General features: G+C 44.3%; 1 protein-coding gene across 1 annotated transcript in view; it reads left to right on the top strand.

Annotated features, from left to right (window-relative positions):
* The window catches only part of SLX4IP (SLX4 interacting protein), a 190725-nt gene that overhangs the window by 114638 nt on the left and 57208 nt on the right, over positions 1-18879 (top strand). The window contains 2 exon segments of the mRNA XM_081255852.1: positions 7179-7268; positions 12073-12193. Of these exon segments, the coding sequence (XP_081111978.1) occupies positions 7179-7268; positions 12073-12193 (211 nt within the window).

Genomic DNA, 18879 nt, shown 5'->3' on the forward strand with positions numbered 1-18879 from the left:
GGGGGGTCCAGGCCAGGCAGCCTTAAACGTGCCTCCACGTGGGGTCAGGAAATGAGACCCGAGGGGCCTTCCACAGGGGGGATAGCTCTTCCAAGTAGTGCACACAAGTTGGCTTTGAGGGGTAAAAGGTTAGGATTTGTTTCCTGGGTCTGTCCTTCACTGCCTGCATAATCTTGGACTTGGCCTTACCGTCTCTGACTCCGCTTCCCTACCTATAAAATGCGAGCAATGGTCGTGCTCCTTCACAGCTTAGTGGCTGAGATTAAATTGAATACTGTGAATTAAAGTCAGTATTTTCAACTGTGCTCTTTCTTGCAAAATCATGGGACTTTTAAATTTTGTGCTGTAACCTATATGCGGTTCGTTTGGATATGAAAATATTTAATTTTTTTTTTTTTTTTGCGGTATGTGGGCCTCGCGCTGTTGTGGCCTCTCCCGTTGCGGAGCACAGGCTCTGGACGTGCAGGCTCAACGGCCATGGCTCACGGGCCCAGCCGCTCCGCGGCATGTGGGATCTTCCCGGACCGGGGCACGAACCCGTGTCCCCTGCATCGGCAGGCGGGCTCTCAACCACTGCGCCACCAGGGAAGCCCCCGAAAATATTTAATATTTTGCTAGAGCCTTTGAGTCAAGTTGATGCTCCCGGAGGATAACTGCCATGTGTTTTCATGAAGATATTCAGGAGAAATGTCTTTCTAGATTGAGTATCGGGATTGATTGAGTTATCCTCAGCACCGATTTGTTCTCATCTGACGGCCTCTGGCCTCTTGTCTTTCACATTGGTAACTAGCAAACTGAGAGCAGACTGTTGCAGAGACTTCGGACATGGCGGGGCTTTTGTACAGACCTGTGACACCTAGCACTGGCTTCATTTTATCTTTTTACCCTTGTTTTTCTGACTTATTCCCCCATTTTAAATCTTTGCCTTGTTAATCCAGGCTGCCTTAAATCTTTAATAATAGGTGGGTGCACAATGCCGGTGACAGTGCAACAGACCCATATGGGGGAAACTGCCCGTGGGCCCTGGGGTCACCCTTTCCCCTCCCCTTCCGCACCCAACCACACGCTCTTGACTCTGTCTTCCGAGTATCCCTCAAATCTGCTCCTTCCTCCCCACCTCAGGATCACCTTCTCCTGCCTCTTGTTTTGGCTCTTGTGGTGGCTTTAAACCTGGATGCCTGGCTCGGGTCATTTCCACCCTCCAGCCTGCAGTCTCCTTGGCCCCTCAGCCCGTCCGGGGCTGCTCTGTGCTCTGAGCCCTCCTGCCCTGTTTCCGTGTCGTCAGACTCCACCATCCTCAGAGCATATACCGAGCTCCTTCCTTGGGCCTCTCTCTGGACCACTTGCCACCCTGTTCCTCAGGACTCAGCTGCAACATCACACCCTCCTCCCTGGCCTCCCTCAGGGGGAGTTGACACTCAGCTCCCTTGGGTGTGCACTGTGGTCACACTGCCTGCAGTGCTCTGATACGCCCCCCCCCACCTGCACCGGCTCTGGCCCAGGGCTCCTGTGAAACTCAGTGGGGAATGAATAAATGAATGAACGAACGAATGAGAGAATGTGGAGAACCTTCCACGTAACTCAGAGTTTTGAACCTGCATCTGAGAGAGCTACACGTATGAGAAATGTTAGCAGTTTCACCTTTATTTTACACTTAATGTACAATTAGAGGACAAGATCTCCCACCCCTGAAGACTTGGTAACAGTTAAGTTTCGGCTTTGGAATTCTTAGGAAAGAAATAGGAAAAATCACCAACATGCTTGGTTGGCAGTGAGTTTGGGGTGAGGTAATCCTAGGATCCTTGAATTCCCTTTTTCCAAAATATGGAAAATGAGTGGTTGTCACTGGTGATGGCATAGTTGTCGCCGCTCCAGAATAAGGAGGGAGAAAGTTGTTCTATGACACATCAGTGTCCTGGGCTCAGTCAGAGTGACCTTGTCCCCAGAGTGATGTCGGAGCCCCAGTTTGCAGATAAGGCTGTGATTGCCCCCTCCCTCCCTCGCTCCTTCCTTCCTTCCTCCCTCCCTCCCTCCTTCCCTCCTTCCCTCCTTCCTTCCTTCTTTCCTTCCTTCCTTCCCTCCTCCCTTCCCTCCCTCCCTCCTTCCCTCCTTCCCTCCTTCCTTCCTTCCTTCCTTCCCTCCTCCCTTCCCTCCCTCCCTCCTTCCCTCCTTCCTTCCTTCCTCCCTCCTTCCCTCCTTCCCTCCTTCCCTCCTTCCTTCCTTCTTTCCTTCCTTCCTTCCCTCCTCCCTTCCCTCCCTCCCTCCCTCCCTCCTTCCGTCCTTCCTTCCTTCCTTCCCTCCTCCCTTCCCTCCCTCCCTCCTTCCCTCCTTCCTTCCTTCCCTCCTCCCTTCCCTCCCTCCCTCTTTCCCTCCTTCCTTCCTCCCTTCCCTCCTCCCTTCCCTCCCTCCCTCCTTCCCTCCTTCCTTCCTTCCTTCCCTCCTTCCTTCCTTCCTTCCCTCCTCCCTTCCCTCCCTCCCTCCTTTCCTCCTTCCCTCCTTCCTTCCTTCCTTCCTTCTTTCCTTCCTTCCTTCCCTCCTCCCTTCCCTCCCTCCCTCCTCCCTTCCCTCCCTCCCTCCCTCCTTCCCTCCTTCCTTCCTTCCTTCCTTCCCTCCTCCCTTCCCTCCCTCCCTCCTTCCCTCCTTCCTTCCTCCCTCCCTCCCTCCTTCCCTTCCTTCCTTCCTCCCTCCCTCCCTTCGTCCCTCCCTTCCTTCCACTAAATATTAAGCATTTACTGTGAGCTGGCACTGTGCTGATCCCTGGGATGCAGAGGGACTGAGGTGTGGACCCTGTCACCCCTGAGGTCTGGCAGCGGAGGCCCCTACATGGACCAGCCACTGAATGCAGAAATAAGCACGGGAAGCATTGCTGATCCGGAGGAGGGAGTGGCAAACTGTTCAGAAAAGCTCCATGGGGATGGCCGCACTCGTGCGAGGGTTTGAGGATGCGTGAGAGCCCACTGGGCACGGGGGCATCGAGGTGCTCTGGAAGCAAAGGGCAGAGAGCATGTGCCCAGGAGCAGCGGGAAACAGTGGGGAGCGGGCCTCATCAGAGACTTGGAGCCTCGGCATCCTCTCTGCGGCAGGCGTGGCTCTGGTGGAGGCTGGGGAGTTCATCCAGGACTCCGAGAAGTGGCCCTGATGTTCCAAGTGGGAGATGACGTGAGCTGGAGAGCCAGAGAGGAGGGGTGTGTTTAGCTCTTGAAGAAGCCAAATCCACTAGGTGTGGTGACTGAGGGTGAGGGAAGGGAGGAGTTAGGGGTGACTCCCAGGTTTTTGGCCGAAACCTCTGGGTGGAGGAGGAGGAAGCCGGACCGGCCCCCAGCCGGTTGGTTCCCAGCCCAGGCGTGGGATGCTGAGCTTCCTCTCGTAGCTGCTGGGCTGTGAGGGGGAGGTAACGTGGCCTGTGTAGCGTGAGCAGCTCTGGCCTGAGAGCCCAGTGATGCTGACTGTGCTGCTCTGCCTGGAAGAGTAGAGAAGAAATGGCCCCTAATTAAGGGGCAGGAGGGGCTGTGCTGCCAGCAGCAGTCAGGGGTGGTGTTCTTTTTCTTTCTCTCTTTCTTTTTTTTTTTTTTTCACTTCTGTTTACTCATGGGAGAAAAGAAGCAAAGCTTTGAGAGCAGGGAACTTCAGAAAGGCAAAATATCTCTGATTACTGTGGGAGCTGGAGAGAGCTCTTGCCGGAAAACTCAGAAGGCTGGCTGCAGAGGGAGAGCCCCGCTGGGGAGCGGGGAGTCTGGCGGGAAGCCCGGGAAGGTTTGAGCACCAGAGTGGGATTCAATGATTTATTTAAAAAAAAAAAAAGACATTCTAATCAGTCTTCTTATAATCAAACAGACTAGCTTCCTTGTGATCAGAGCTAAAATGATGAAAAAATACCAAATTGGATCTTATCATTCAATTTTTTAGAAGGATACTATTACATAGTATCAGTTCAGGTTGTTCAAACGTCACTTTTTTTTTTAATTTAAAAAATCATCTTTGCTGATGACAAAGGGGTAGCAGAGAACTTGGTCTGACTGAACAGTCAGGGTGGAACACCCACAGGAAACCCAGTAGAATGTGCATGAGGCATGTCTCACCTCTTTGGAGGGGCTCTTGTTCTGGGATCCGTGGAGCCTCAACAGGCCTGTGAGAGAATTCAGAGGGTCAGTGAACTTGGATGGGAAAAAAGTTGCATCTTTACTTTGACCAAGTTCTAATAAATTTTGTTTTTATTATGAATGAAATATTCAGAACACAATAGTATTAGCAATGTTTGTTACCATTAGAAATCACAGCTCTTTTCGTGTTGCATTATAATTGTGGCAGATATCTGAAAATGTCATTTATGCTTATCACTACTTTGGATTTATAGTAGTTTTTAGATCCACCACTGTGTGACAAGGTCCAATGCCTTATTGAACAAGTACATCCATTACTATATTACAATTTTTTTTAATATGGGTAACTGTACTTCAGTATAATTGGCTTTCTTTTTACTCCTATGCATTGTGTCTCCATGCATTTAAAAACATTATTATGCACAGGTTTCATCAGCTTCACAACTGAACAAAGAGGTCCGTGGCACATGAAAGGTTAATAATCCCTGGCTAAGATCCTGTAGTTGTGACATGAGACCTCCACCTGGTGGCAGCATACTCCTTAAAGGTTAAATCGATAATCAACATGGAAGAAACTTTTAAAATAACAGTGTATTTGAATATGGTTTTCAAACATTTTTGACCACAACCCACAGTGAGAAATAGGCTTTATATCATAACTCAGTACACTCATACCTAAGTTTCACAAAACAAGACTTAACTTTACCATGTGACACATTGGTATTTTTCTTATCCCATTTCTCTTTCCTTAAAATAAAATGCTGGTTGCAGCTCACTAAACTGTAGTTCTGTGGGTGACATTGCACTGTTTGACATTGTAGGAGACCATTTTTCATTATATTTTATGATGTATTACCCAGGGAAGTTCACTTTGTTCTCCCCCCAAATACCCACACATTTTCAAGGACATAATACTTACATTTTAAATATCTGTCAACAAATAAGAGTGTATTTTTACACAGTTCTTAAAAAGTCATTTATTATTGATATGTAACGTATATCCAGGGAAACGAACTGATCTTAATTGTATAACAAGACATAGAACATTCCCCAGTCAGTTTCTCCCTGAGCAATCACTGTGCTGATTTCTTTGACCATAGATTTAATTTTGCGTTTCTAGAACTTTATATAAATGGAATCATGCAGTATGTGTTTTAGCCTGGCTTTGCTCAGTGCAACGTTATTGATATTAGTCTGTGTTGAGCGGATCAGTAGTTTGGTGAGGAGGGTTCCATTGCATGAATATACCACAGTTTGTTTGTTCTCCTGGTGAGAGGCTTTCGGGTTGTCTTCCATTTCGATTCTTGCAAATAAAACATCCACACACGTTTGTGTACATTTCTTTGTGTGCACATATGTTTCATCTCTCGCAGGTAAATACCTGAGGTGGAATTGCTGGCTCAGATGGTAAAATAAATATGTGTTTAACTGTAGGAAACTGACAAATATTTGCCAGGGTGGTTGAACCGTTTTCCATTGCCACTAGCAGTGTGTGAGTTTGGGTCACTCCCCATCCTTACCAACATTTGGTGTGCGTCAGTCTTTTTCACTGCAGTTGTTGTAGTAGGTGTGTAGTTGTATCTCTTGGCAGTGTTAATTTGTATTTGCTTGATAAGCGATGATGTTGTACACTTTTTTTCATGTACCTGTTCACCAGTTGTTTATCTTAATTGTGAATTGTCTGTTCAAGCTTGTGTTGTTTTGTTTTTTTAACGTCAATTTGTAGAAGTATTTTTTACATATTTTAGACACCAGTCCTTTATGTCAGACACGTGCATTTATGGATATTTTCTCACAGTCTATGGCATACATATCCATTTTATTAATGGTGTCTTTTGATGAGCAGAAGTTTTTAATTTTGATCAAGTCCAGCGTGCTGATTTTTTTCTTTTATAATTAGTGCTTTCTGGATCCTGTCTAAGAAATCTTTTTCTACCCCAAGTTTGGGAAGATAGATTTGGTTTTTTACATTTAGGTCTGTGATTCATCTCAAATCAATTTCTGTGTACGGTGTGAGGTAGGTGTCGAGTTTCATTTTCCTTCCATATTATATCTGGTATTCTCACACCGTTTGTTGAAAAAATATATTTTTTTCACCACTGAATTATAGCACAGAATTTTAAAAAAATTGTTTAGCCAAAGAGGTACAAAAATGACTTCCCCTGCTGGCCATAAAGCAACCCACGGTGCTTTTCTAAGTTAGTTCATCCACAGTTATCTTGAGATTCTCAGATTACTTTACTCATACGGTATGAGGGTTTATGAAGCTACACGTTTTTACAGGGTCTGTAGCCATGCCTCAGAGCTGCTAGCTACATGTGGCTGTTTAAATTAGATTGAAATTAAATAAAATAAAAAGTTCAGCTTCTCAGTCACCATAGCCACATTTCAAGTGCACAGTAACCACATAAGGCTATTGGCTTCCCTGTTGAACAGTGCAGATAGAGAAGATTTCCATTTTTTCCAAAGTGCTAGACAGCTCTAGCCTACCAAATAAGAAAGGAGACAGGCTTTGTACAGTTTTGTAGCATATTTTAATAAAACTCATGTAGTTTTCATAACTGTCGCTCAGCATCTACCTTCTGCTCTTTGGTTCTTTTTCATTTGTCCGTGCTTCTACTTCTAGTCCAAGATGTACGGTCCCAGCCAGTCCTTTTGTCTGTCTAAAAATGCAGTAACTTCTGTCTGTTCTCGCCTATCTGGAAGAAAGAATTCCCCTGGCCATCCACGGACTCATTCTTTTCTGGAGCCTACCTCGTACCGACCTATTTAACTTTTCTCAGTGTTTAATAGCCTTCCAACTGCTGCCAGATTTCTGGGCATCCTCCTTGAAGGTGCGGCCCAGAGATAGATATTTTGTCTTTCCTATCCTGATTAAATTTCTCCCTAGCATTTCTAGCATAAATTATAAACTTGCAGAAAGCATCGGGTTATGAGTTTTACCCCGCCCCATATTAACGTTTCTGTCCAGTAGTGAACTTTGTTGCTGTTTCATCATGAGCAACCACATAGGAATTTGTGAGATTTTCTCTCATTGTTTGCTGGGCGTGAGCTAACTCTGCCATTAATGTCTTTCAGTGTGGGAATTTTGCTGTCCTGGTGGATCTTCATATATCTCCGCAAGGTTCAAACAAAGATACCAGCTGGTTTTCTGAACAGAAGAAAGAGGTACCAGAAAACTTTTCACTATTTTTTAAAATTGAAGTATAGTTGATTTAAGGTGTTTCAGTTGTACAGCAAAGTGATTCAGTTATACATACAAACACACACACACACACACACGTATTCTTTTTCAGATTCTTTTCCGTTACAGGTTATTACATGATTTTTTTAAATAAATTCTTTCAGGATTTGTTTATTTCATTAGTAGTGGAATTAGTTCATTCTTTTTTCTTTTTTTTTTCCTTCTTTTTTGGCTGCATTGGGTCTTTGTTGCTGTGTGCAGGCTTTCTCTAGTTGTGGCAAACGGGAGGTACTCTTCGTTGAGGTGCATGGGCTTCTCATTGCAGTGGCTTCTCTTGTCACGGAGCACAGGCTCTAGGAGCATGGGCTTCAGTAGTTGTGGCACTCGGGCTTCAGGAGTTGCAGCACGCGGGCTCTAAAGCTCAGGCTCCGTAGTTGTGGCGCACGGGCTTAGTTGCTCCGCGGCACATGGGATCTTCTTGGACCAGGGATTGAACCCATGTCCCCTGCTTGACAGGCGAAGTCTTAACCACTGCGCCACCAGGGAAGTCCTATTACATGATACTGAATATAGTTCCCTGTGCTGTCCTTAAAACTTTTCACTATTTTAAATGCAAGGAGCTGCTCTTAAAAGGAATATTAGCTCTTTTTCCAGCTTTCATTTTCATTAATGGACAATAAATCTTGAGTGCTATTTAATCCTTGAAAAGCAGTTGTGTTCCCCACAACAGACATACACCTGCTTTTTTGTTGTTGCTGTTTCTTCGGAAATGGACACATCTATCTATTTCCTTTGCTATTCTAGTATTTAAACCAGAAATTTCCTACCTCTTTGTTTGGGGGAAAGGGTTCTTTGTATTAAAAAAAGAAGAAGTTGGGGCTTCCCTGGTGGCGCAGTGGTTGAGAGTCCGCCTGTTGATGCGGGGGACACGGGTTCGTGCCCCGGTCTCGGAGGATCCCACATGCCGCGGAGCGGCTGGGCCCGTGAGTCATGGCCACTGAGCCTGCACGTCCAGAGCCTGTGCTCTGCAACGGGAGAGGCCACAACAGTGAGAGGCCCGCGTACCGCAAAAGGAAAAAAAAAAAAGAAGTTAAAGTGACTTTTCCAGGTAAGCAGGGACTGTAATCCTGGCTGGCCGTAAAGGATGGACTGAGCACCTGGAGCAGGTGTGGGGTTGACACAAAGCTGGTCTTTCTCACCGGCCTGAAATCCTCTTCTGCACCGTGTGATCCTTTGACAAAGTGTAGAGATGGTTGATCACGGCCCTCCTCTCGCCGTGGCCAGTCACTAAGCTGATGCTCAGTCAGTAAAGGAAGTGGTCATGTGACAGGGTGGCGATGTTGGACCTCCAGGGCCCCAGCCTCCTCCTCTGTAGATGAAGGGGTTCTCCCAGACCCTGGCTGAGTCACTCCCGGCTCTCAGTTTCCAAGGTCCCACCCAAGTGCCACTGTGGCAGAGGGTGAGAAGGTGCCTCTAGCTCTCAGCATGTGCTTGGCTCCCTTCTCCAGATCCCTGCTTATAGGAGAGCAGGACAGTGAGCCTGTGGCTTTCACATAACTTTCCAGAAGTTAGAGCCCTTGGTGTCTTCCATGATATCCGTTGGTCACAACAGCTTTTTAGAGCTAGAAATAAAAATGCATTTTACTAAAAGGTAGTATATGGAGAAGAAACTAGTGATAGTGGTACTTTTTTATACCACTTTTTTACGCCTTTACTGTGATAACTGTTTTCAGTCAGCTTTTGGAGATAACTAGAAAAGAAAACTCCCAAAAGAAAATTTATAAGTGATACATTTTCAGTCAGGAGATAATAATATTATCAGGACTTTGTTGTCCTAATTTTGCGAAGGATATCCAGTGGCCTGAAGCTGGAGCAAGAAGGCACAAGATTCTGTATGATGGGATTTTCATTCAAGTAAATAGCCGTGAACCGTACTCTTCAGGGCTTAACGTTTGATAGGCCAGCATCTCCTTCTACAACTCACCTTCATGTCATTCCAAGCTTTGGCTTCTCAACACACGTCCCTATGATTCAAAACAGTTAATTCGTTTCCCCAAAGTGACTAATATGCACCCCAGGGGACCCCACCCAAAAAGTTTGACTTACATTAACAGCATCCTAGAATCCACCATTCCATTTTCCTCTATTCTCTCCCAGCTCTGCCACCGCGACCTTAAACCTTTTTTGCTGATATTTAGTCAATTTTGCCAAGATTCAGTTGATTTGGAAGGCTTTACAATAAATCTGTGGGTATGTGACTCACTTCCTAGCCAAAGCGTAAGGCTAGAATTTTCCAGGGTGCCACAAGCAACTGTGCTGCTCCACCTCGTACCTATGTCCGGGCAGCAGGGCGTGACTTAGCAAGATGCTCAGAGCACGATTAGACCTGCAGAGCTCCGATGCAGTGCCAGCAAGCTGAGTTTCCCTCTCAAAGCAAAGTAGATAGTTTGTGGCTTTTACTGAATTCGTTCCTTCAAAGTGTGTTCACTGACGTTAAAATCGCTCTGGGATAATTTGTGTGTGTGTGTGTGTGTGTGTATAAGAAAGGAGAAAAGCTAGTTGAGGATATGACTTTAGCCTATGTTCAGTTTTTTTAATCATTAGATTATCTCGAGACTGGGATTTCATGAGCAATCAGTTTGATTGCATTTTAACAGTCGCTTTGCGTAGTGAAAGTCTTAAGAATATCCAGTTCCTTTTCAGGAAAAGGAACTAATTACATGTATTAAACATGTGTTTATTTTGAGTCCAGCATGAGTAGTCTTTGTACCCAAACAATTGAACTCAAACCGTTCCGTTTGTAAACCTGGGGAAGCACACATGGACCCCTGTTAGCCTGGAGATGTTGGGCACATCTCTCTCTTGCTCCTTGATTCGAACTTGGCCTTCTTGCCACGCCTCCAATTTAGCTGGGAATTTGTCTTTTCTCCCCTTGCTCTGGTTCTGAAGAGAACACTTCGCCAAGTGCAGTGTGGTCAGTTACTAGGGTATCTCGACCACAGCGCACACTCTCTACCTTCCATTTGTCAAACCTGACTCATGGAAGGAAAGCCCCGTAACTCTAGGGAGAGAGTTTGTGTGTATGGGCCTTGGCTTTATTTTTGTCATACTATTTTTAGTTCTGGCCTTATAGGGCATTTATGGCCAAATTTTAACAATCCTTGTTTCCATGTATGTCTTTCACATAGTTTCTAGCTCAGTCATCGTTGAACCCTGCATGTGAAGCAGAATTCTTTAATTGTTAAAACAACAGTATGAGACAAGGCTGCCTTTCTATTGCATGAACAATGCCAAAACCCTAACTGTAAACGAATACGGCTGTATTCCACAAGGCACTGCATCTTTGGGCCGCAAAATGAGAGCAGGAGAGAGGAGACCCGTGTTTGTATTTTGTCAAGAAACTCATGTTTGTCAATTAAGTCAAGAGTCCTCTGTACTGTGTGAGGCGTACACGTATTTGCAACAAAAGAAAAGTTTGGCTCTCGTTGCCCTTTGAAGGAGCTTACAACTCTGTCCTCATTTTAATTTATGAAGATTCTAAGAGATCAACCTGAGATGGCATCGCCAGAAACCAGTGAAACAGGTTTGAGGCGACCTGGAAACTCTGAGCCTTCTGCAGAGTCCTTGGGAACTGAACCAGAATTACCCATCCTTATGCATCAGCTCTTAATCTCAGTTAAGAAATTTAGATTTGTGGGCAATTTTTTCCTTTCCCTACATCAGGTAACATTTTTCTTCTAGTGTAGCTGGAATGGGCAGTGTCATCCCATTGTGTGGTTGGACTTTTAAAGTTTTGTTTTTCTTTTTATCAATAACACCGATACGTAAAACGGTAGCTCCAGAAATTTGCTAGTCATATGGGATGCTGACATTGAAGTAAAACCCTGTGTTTCTGTTGCCTAATAAATATTAGTCTACTTTTGAGCAATATAAGAAGTTAAATTATTTTTATCATGAATAGGTGAACATAGTGCAGTTTTCACAAAAGTATATACAGTATCATCAACAAGTATGAGAAGAAAATCAGACTCCTGATTTCCAGTTCTCTATTCAACCCACCACTCGGTGCTATTCCTTTTTAGTAGATTTGTAAATCCCAGAAACTAATGAATTATGGCGGTTGGGTATTAAAAGTTTTTTGAACCAAGTTTGAAAAGTGGGAAATTTTTGTATAAAAATCACTGTCTCTAGTTCCTCTTAAACAAATTGGAAGATCTGGTATCACTGTGCCTTGTGTCCCCATATGAAAGCACGGGGGGCTGCCCCCTGTTGACTGCTTTGGGGTCAGGGTTCCCTCTGACTGTGCCTTGGTTCCCAGCCTCTCCCGGTCCACAGTCCCCACCCGGTGGGCCTGGCTCTGGGGCTACCATCTCCATCCAGAGTTGGCTCTGTTTGACTTCTCTCTTCTGTTTGTCACAATCCCACGGCTTGATATTTACACGAAAACAGTCTTTACCTCTCTGATTTTGTCACCTCATCGCCCTGATTTTTACATTTAAGTGTTTTTATCTTCCTTTTAGAAATGTGAAACTGAAGCAGAGAGAAATGAAATGTATTTCTTATATCACAGAGTAAGCCAACATCATGGTTTCCAGCAAAGCTCAGTGGCAAATTTAAATCTGCAGTGTTATCCATGAGCACATATAAGATTCCTTTATTCATTCATAGCTAATTTAAAAAGCAAACAAAGTGAAATGTTCGATTTTGGCTTTTAAATATGCATGACATTGACTTTTTGTGCATTGCATTAAATTAGAAAGTTATATCTAATTTTCTGATTTACTTTAGGAAGTCTGTTTACTGTTAAAAGAAACCATTGATTCAAGAGTGAAGGAATACTTAGGAGTTCGTAAACAGCACAGGCCGTCAAATACAGAATTCACAAGATCCAGTCCCTTGTCCTTAAAAGGTAGGAATGGAGTACTTTGATTTTGGATAAAATTTCTGCTTTGTAGAGATGGCAGTTATGTTTGACTCTGACTGTCACGTTAGTACAGTGATTTTTTTAAAATATGTTCTATTGAAGATGCTTTCATTAGGTAAAGAAAATTAACCAGAAAGCCCTGAAGGGCTTTTAATGGTAGGCAAAATACATAAAAATAGAAAATAAAACATTCCTAAGGAAGCTATAAATTCTTTAAAGGAATTTTTTTTTTTTGACAAGTAGTCTTACAGCTGGGTTTACGTTAACACTGACTTGGTTTGGGGCTTTATGCTTTTCTAAATGCTTTCATTTATGTCACCCTATTTCAGAAGTTCTCACCTGGGGGTGCTTTTGCCCCAGGGGACATTTGGAAATGTCTGTGACAGTCTGGGTTGTCATAACTATGGTGGGGAGCTACTGGCATCTGGTGGGTAGAGGCCAGGGACGCCACTATATATCCTACAGTGCCCAGGGCAGCTCCCCACAGCAAGACACTATCCCCCGAAATGTCAAGGCTACTGAGGTTGAAATATCCCACCCTGTTATCCTAATAACACTTGGAGAATGGTCATATCCTCGAGTTATGGGTGAAGAAGCTGAGGTTGCGAGATTAAGGGGGTTGCCCAAATAAAAGACCATCTTCTCAAGGACAAAGGTTATGTCGTGTATCTGGCATCTTCCCTTCTCCTCTCCCTGCCCCCAGCACTTAGCTCGGTGCCTGATGCACAGATTCATATTCAGCATATTCAGGGATACGTTGAATATGGAGGAGGACTTGGGTGACAAGCAGCAGAACCTGACCCCCCCGCCCAGTGTTCTCTCCACTCTGTCATTGTGGTGTTTTAAATTTTTTTATTTTAAGTTAGCATTTCACGGCACTCTTTGTAGTACACTTACAGTCAACCCATGTTAATCCTCAGAGGACAGCACTGTAGTGCTGTGAACTAGATTATGCTAATGCAACACCTCTTTAGGGAAAGAATGGTGTCACGTCCTCCCCTTTGAAGGCATACTTAATCTGCGCTGTTTACTTGGGCACGACTGATAAGTGGGCAGATAGGTTAAGTTTATTCAAACCGAAAGCCTCAGACAAATAGAATTTTCAGTCCAAACAATATTGTATTAGATGACGCTTGCTGGCATTTTGCTTAGTAATACTGTAAGTCTTCTTGAGAAAAGCCGTAGGAGCTTGCATCCTTTGTACTCCAGCAGACCAGGCTAGTGTCACTTTCTAACTGGTACGGAAGGAAAAGGAGCAGAGAAAGTTCCAAGACCTCTGTCTCCACTGTGGTAGTGGCTTAGTCAGTCCCCATCCTTAACTGGCCCCTCCCCTGGCCTCCACTCCTACTGAGGGAAGAGCTAAATACTCACTTTCCCAGCCTCTCTCACAGGCAGGGCACACATGGTGTTCTGGCCCCAAGATGAAACCCAAAGCCTTTCTTGGGCTCACGTGGGCAAGAAGTTTGTTTTTAAACAGAAAAGTGATCTTACTGTACATACAATTTTGTAATCTGTTTTTATCCCACCTAACATAATATGAAAGTCCTTTGAAACACATACATCACCATTTTTAAAATTTAACAGATGTGAAGTGGTATCACATTGTGGTTTGGGTTTGCATTTCTTTAATGATTAGTGATGTTGACCATCTTTTCATGTGCTTATTAACTATTTCTGTATCTTTGGAGAAATGTCTGTTTATGTCCTTGGCCCATTTTTTAATTAGGTTGTTTGTTTATTTTTTTGAGTTGTAGGAATTCTTTATATATTCTGGATATTAATCTTTTATCAGATATGGTTTGCAGATATTTTCTCCCTCCTGAGAGAAATGGAGAAAACAAAGCGTTTGACAATGTCCTTTGACACAAACGTTTTTAATTTTGATGTAGCCAGTTGATGTCATATCCAACAAATCATTGCTGGATTCAGTGTCACGAAGCTTTTCCCTATTTTTTTCTTCTAAGAGTTTTTATGGACTTAGCTCTTACATTTAGGTATTTGATTCATTTTGAGTTAATCTTTTATATGGTTTAAGTTAAGGGTCCAACTTTGTTCTTCCACATGTGGATATCCAGTTTTCCCAGTGCCATTTGTTGAAAAGCCTGTCCTTTGCCCCATTGAGTGGCCTTGGCACCATTATTAAAAACCATTTGACCATAAATATGAGAGTTTATTTCTGGGCTCTCTCTTCTATTCTGTTGGTCTATATGTCTGTCTTTATGCCAATACCACACTGTATTGATTACCATAGCTTTATAGTAGGTTTTGAAATTAGAAAGTGTGACTCTTCCAACTTTGTTCTTGTTTTTCAAGATTGTTTTGGCCATTCAGGGTCCACATCACTGTTTTTAATGACTGCATAGAATTCCATTGTGTCCATAGTTTGATTTATCAGTGGGACATTTAAGTCGCATCTAACATTTTCACTGTTGTAAACAATGGTACGGTGGACACCTTGATGATCTAGATATTTGCACACTTCAATTTCTTTATAATATTTCTCTCTAATGTTCATACATTGTAAGAGCTCCTTAAGGATATTCAAGCTCTGTGTGTTATGTGTGTTGCAAGAGATTTTTCTCAGTTTGTCACTTGCCTCTGACTTGGTTTATTTAACATACAACCACAAACGAGAAGCCTTTTTTGCCCCTGGAGCCTCCGATGCCCGCTAGTGGGGGTGAATGCTGGGCTTCTCTGTCGGAGATGAGCAGCGCCGTTGATTGCCCAAGAAAGCAGGAGGGTGCTGACGCAACGGTGTGCTGCTCACTCCTCTCCCTCTTCGAAAGCCAACTCGGTGTGAAAGCAGCATCTTCCTTCTTTCTGCTTCTGAGAACAGTTAACCTTTGACGGAGCATGTCTTTCAATGTCCCCACCTGAGCCAGTCCTCTTCTCTGTTGCCACCAAGCAGTCCATGGTCCCGCCTCAGCTGGACACTCGAACACCTGCAGCAGCACGCTCGCTGGCGCCCTTGCGCTCGCTCTGGCCGATGCCCCACCTGCTGTCAACACTTGAGTTAGTGTAATCCCTTCACGTCACAGGTCTGATCTTTGTGCCGAAAGCCCTTCAGGATTTCCCCAGGGCTCCTGGGCGAAGGCCAAGATCTCTGGGGTAGCTGCCTCTCCAGCCTCATCTTGTGCCCCTTGTTCCTTCTTTCATGCTTCAGCCACAGCAGCCTCAGTTCCTCTCTTTCAAAGCCCCATTCTTCCACTCATCCTGGGGCCTCTGCCCGTGTTGGAGTGCTGGTCCTCCCCTGCCCTCTGCCACCTTCAGCTCTCCGCTCAAAGTCCACACCCCAGGGAAGCGTATCCTGTCCACAGGTCCCCTGTTTCCAGGCCCAGGAGCATCCTGCACTTTGGTTCACACCATTTGATTAATGTTGCTCTCTCCACAAATGTGCTGGTCGCCAGAAGACAGGTTCTGCCTCTTTTATGATCCGTGGTATCCCCGGCATGGAGCATATTTTCCGGTTTGCAGTAGGTTCTTAATAAATGTTTGTACAAGTGATTAATTACACACATGGATACATCTTTCCTCTTCCTAGTAAGGTCAAGGCCTGCTGTAACTTACCTCGCCTGCCTTGTCCCTTCCTGCTACTCACTTTTCTATTTCCTGCAAACCTGCCTTCTTTATACCTCTGTGCTTTTACATTTTCAGGTTTCTCTTTTGTCCGGAAATCTCCTAGTATTCAGCTTTTAAGACCTAACTCAAATATTACTTCTACAAAGTCTTCCTCAATTTCCTGTCTTCCTTGCTCAGAGCACTTTTATAACATTGGTCACATTGTATTATAATTGTTTTATAATCAGTTTACCTGCCTTTCTCCCTTTCTTTGTTGGTAAAGATTGAGGGGTTGCCACCCCAGAGCCTCTTTTTTTTTTTTTTTTTTTTTTGCCTCCAAATGACCGTGCTGCTTAATTCAAGAGCAGAAACCGGTAACTCTGCTTCACCTCATACTAAACTGTTCATTTCCTAAGGGTCAGAGCGCTGTTCGCCCATCTCTACCCCAGGACTGCCTTCCATAGAGGGCCGAGGTGCATCATCTTCTAGGACATGCACACCCGCAGGGATGAAGCAGACATACATAGTGATGCCGCCCATCCCAGACTGTTTATTATCAGCATCACTAAAAATGGAAACTGCCTCTTCTCGGCTGCTCCCATAGTCTTACTTTAAATGCCTTTTTCTTCAAAAGGAATTTCAGAGCCGCGAACTGTAACGAAGGCCTTGCCTGTTTCCTCCTCACTGTTTAGTTCTGTGTCTCATGTTCCCTGAAAATAGAGTTGCTCTTACTGTCTTGGTGAGTAGGGTGAATGTGTGTGGTTTTCGCTTTTGTGTAAATTGGGTATCTTCCTTATTTGTGTGAGTTTCTTACCTTTCCCGTTTCCATATCTGAGTAACGATAACGTACTTCATCATGGGATAGACACTTAACACATGATGCTGGGTGAGCTGAAGTCACCAGGCTGGTAACTTTGCTGATTGCTTTAATAAAATTAATATATTTCATCCTCTGAGTTACCTTTATTAAAAAAATAACATAAATGGCTTTTAAGCCATTTCCTTAATCATGTAATATTGAGGAATACAAAGAGTACTGGCAAAAACTCAGTCAGCGAACAGCATAGCACAGACATTTGCCAGTAGCCTCAGCCTTCTTAAGTCACCTGGAATTGTTATTTCAGTGGATTTAGTAAAAATTAATGTTGTAAGAAAATTTCTGTTTTAAAGACTTAGCTTCAGATTCTGTCAACTCTACCTCATTAATATTTTTCCCCTTAGCCTTGCCAATATTGAGTGTTACTGGTATTTTTAATTTTTGCCAGTCTGACAGGCCAAAAATCAAAAAAAGAGATGTCATGCCCTTTGATTTTTATCTTTCTGTTTTTATGTGTTTATTGACTGAACTGCATATTTACAACTATTGCTTACCTTTGTATTGGGTTGTTTGCCTTTTTTTTTTTTTTTTTTTTTTTTGTGGTACGCGGGCCTCTCACTGTTGTGGCCTCTCCCGTTGTGGAGCACAGGCTCTGGACGCGCAGGCACAGCGGCCATGGCTCACGGGCCTAGCCGCTCCGCAGCATGTGGGATCTTCCCGGACCGGGGCACGAACCCGTGTCCCCTGCATCGGCAGGCGGACTCTCAACCACTGCGCCACCAGGGAAGCCCAGGTTGTTTGCCTTTTTCGTCTTAAATTTTTGTTTTTCCCTGCGTCATTCACTTGGTCAAGGCCCTTCTTATTAATCAGCTCTTGAATCACTGCCACAGCCTCCTGATTTCCCTTCCAATTCATCCATGCCTCTGCTGCCAGAGTGGCCTTTTGAAAACAAAAATGTGATCGTCTCCAGCTTAAAACCTTTTGTGGTCAGGAACCTTAGTTACCTAATATCCTTTGTTTAATTTCATTTCTGCTTGAGGCTAGCTGGAATTGGTCTGGCTCTTCAGCAGAGAAGAAGTTGATTAAAGATATTAGGTAGTTCAACAGAATCTACCTGTAGGAGGGCCAGGCAGCCCGATTCTGAGTCTACACAGACAGCACAGCCTCAGCCTCAAGATGGGGGAACGACTTTGGTTCATGAGCCCTTTCAGCTGCCGTCTGCAGAGCCCAGCACTGAGCCTGCAGGAGCCTGACGGCCTGGCCTGTGGCCATGGCGCTGTGCTCATCCCATGGAGAGGATCCCATGGCTGTATCCTGGTTGCAGGTGAGCCAGGGAGTGCAAAATGTTTGGCTTTTACCTTGGGAAAGTGGGACTTTAAAAATGTGGGAAGTTACCAAAACGCAGGGAGGATGGGCAGAAGTTTTGGGTGGGTGGATACGAGTTACAAATATCCAGTGAAATTTTCCTGTTGGCTTCCTTCTTCCATAAACTTCCAAACAATAGCAACAAGCTTTTGCCTGACAATACAACTCTCCCAACTACAGACAAAATATGCTCAGCACCTCCTCCAAGAGAGAGAACCCCAAGTCTCACATCCTAGCTCCAAGCCCGAGATTTCTGAGTGATGTTTATTCCTCCTTTGGTTTATTCACAGCCCATATTGTTTTACTTATTGACTAAATGACAAAGCTAACTATTGCCAACATACCTTGAATAAAAAAACAAAAAACTTAGTTAATATATAAATATATATGTGGTACAGCAAGGAAGACAATATAGGAAGATGCTATCGTTCTAACTTCTGTAGTCGTTTACATGAAATAAATAGTTGGTGTTTGTATATTCCCTCCTCTAATATTTATTTCATATTCCCTTTGTCTTTAGCCAGTAACTCAGCTGATCAGGTTTCTTGACCTGGCGAGGTGACCGAAACGTTCCTTCCTAAGGGACTTGAGCCCTCAGTGGTCCTGCCTTTCTGAGGTTGCCATAGTTTGTGTTAAGTTTTGGCACTGGATGTGCTCTGCTAGGTCGAATGCGTTATATTCCTTCTGTGTTACCCGTATACCTTGTTGCTCTTCTTGTACCATCGTGAGCCAACATTTCAGCCGCCCTTTGGTCTGTTTGTCTAGTGGCGTGAAGAGCCTGAAACAGTTACACGGCGCTTTGAACTTTCAGCCTGACTCATGTTTTCCTCTCTGTTCTAGTCTTTTCTCGAGTACTAAAGAAGCAGAGTCATGAGGATGGAAGGCACACTTTTTGCTGAGGTGGTCACTTCCCACTTCCACTCCCTGGTTC

Source organism: Mesoplodon bidens (genome assembly GCF_964165515.1).
Source record: "Mesoplodon bidens genome assembly, chromosome: 15".
Classification (NCBI taxonomy): domain Eukaryota; kingdom Metazoa; phylum Chordata; class Mammalia; order Artiodactyla; family Ziphiidae; genus Mesoplodon; species Mesoplodon bidens.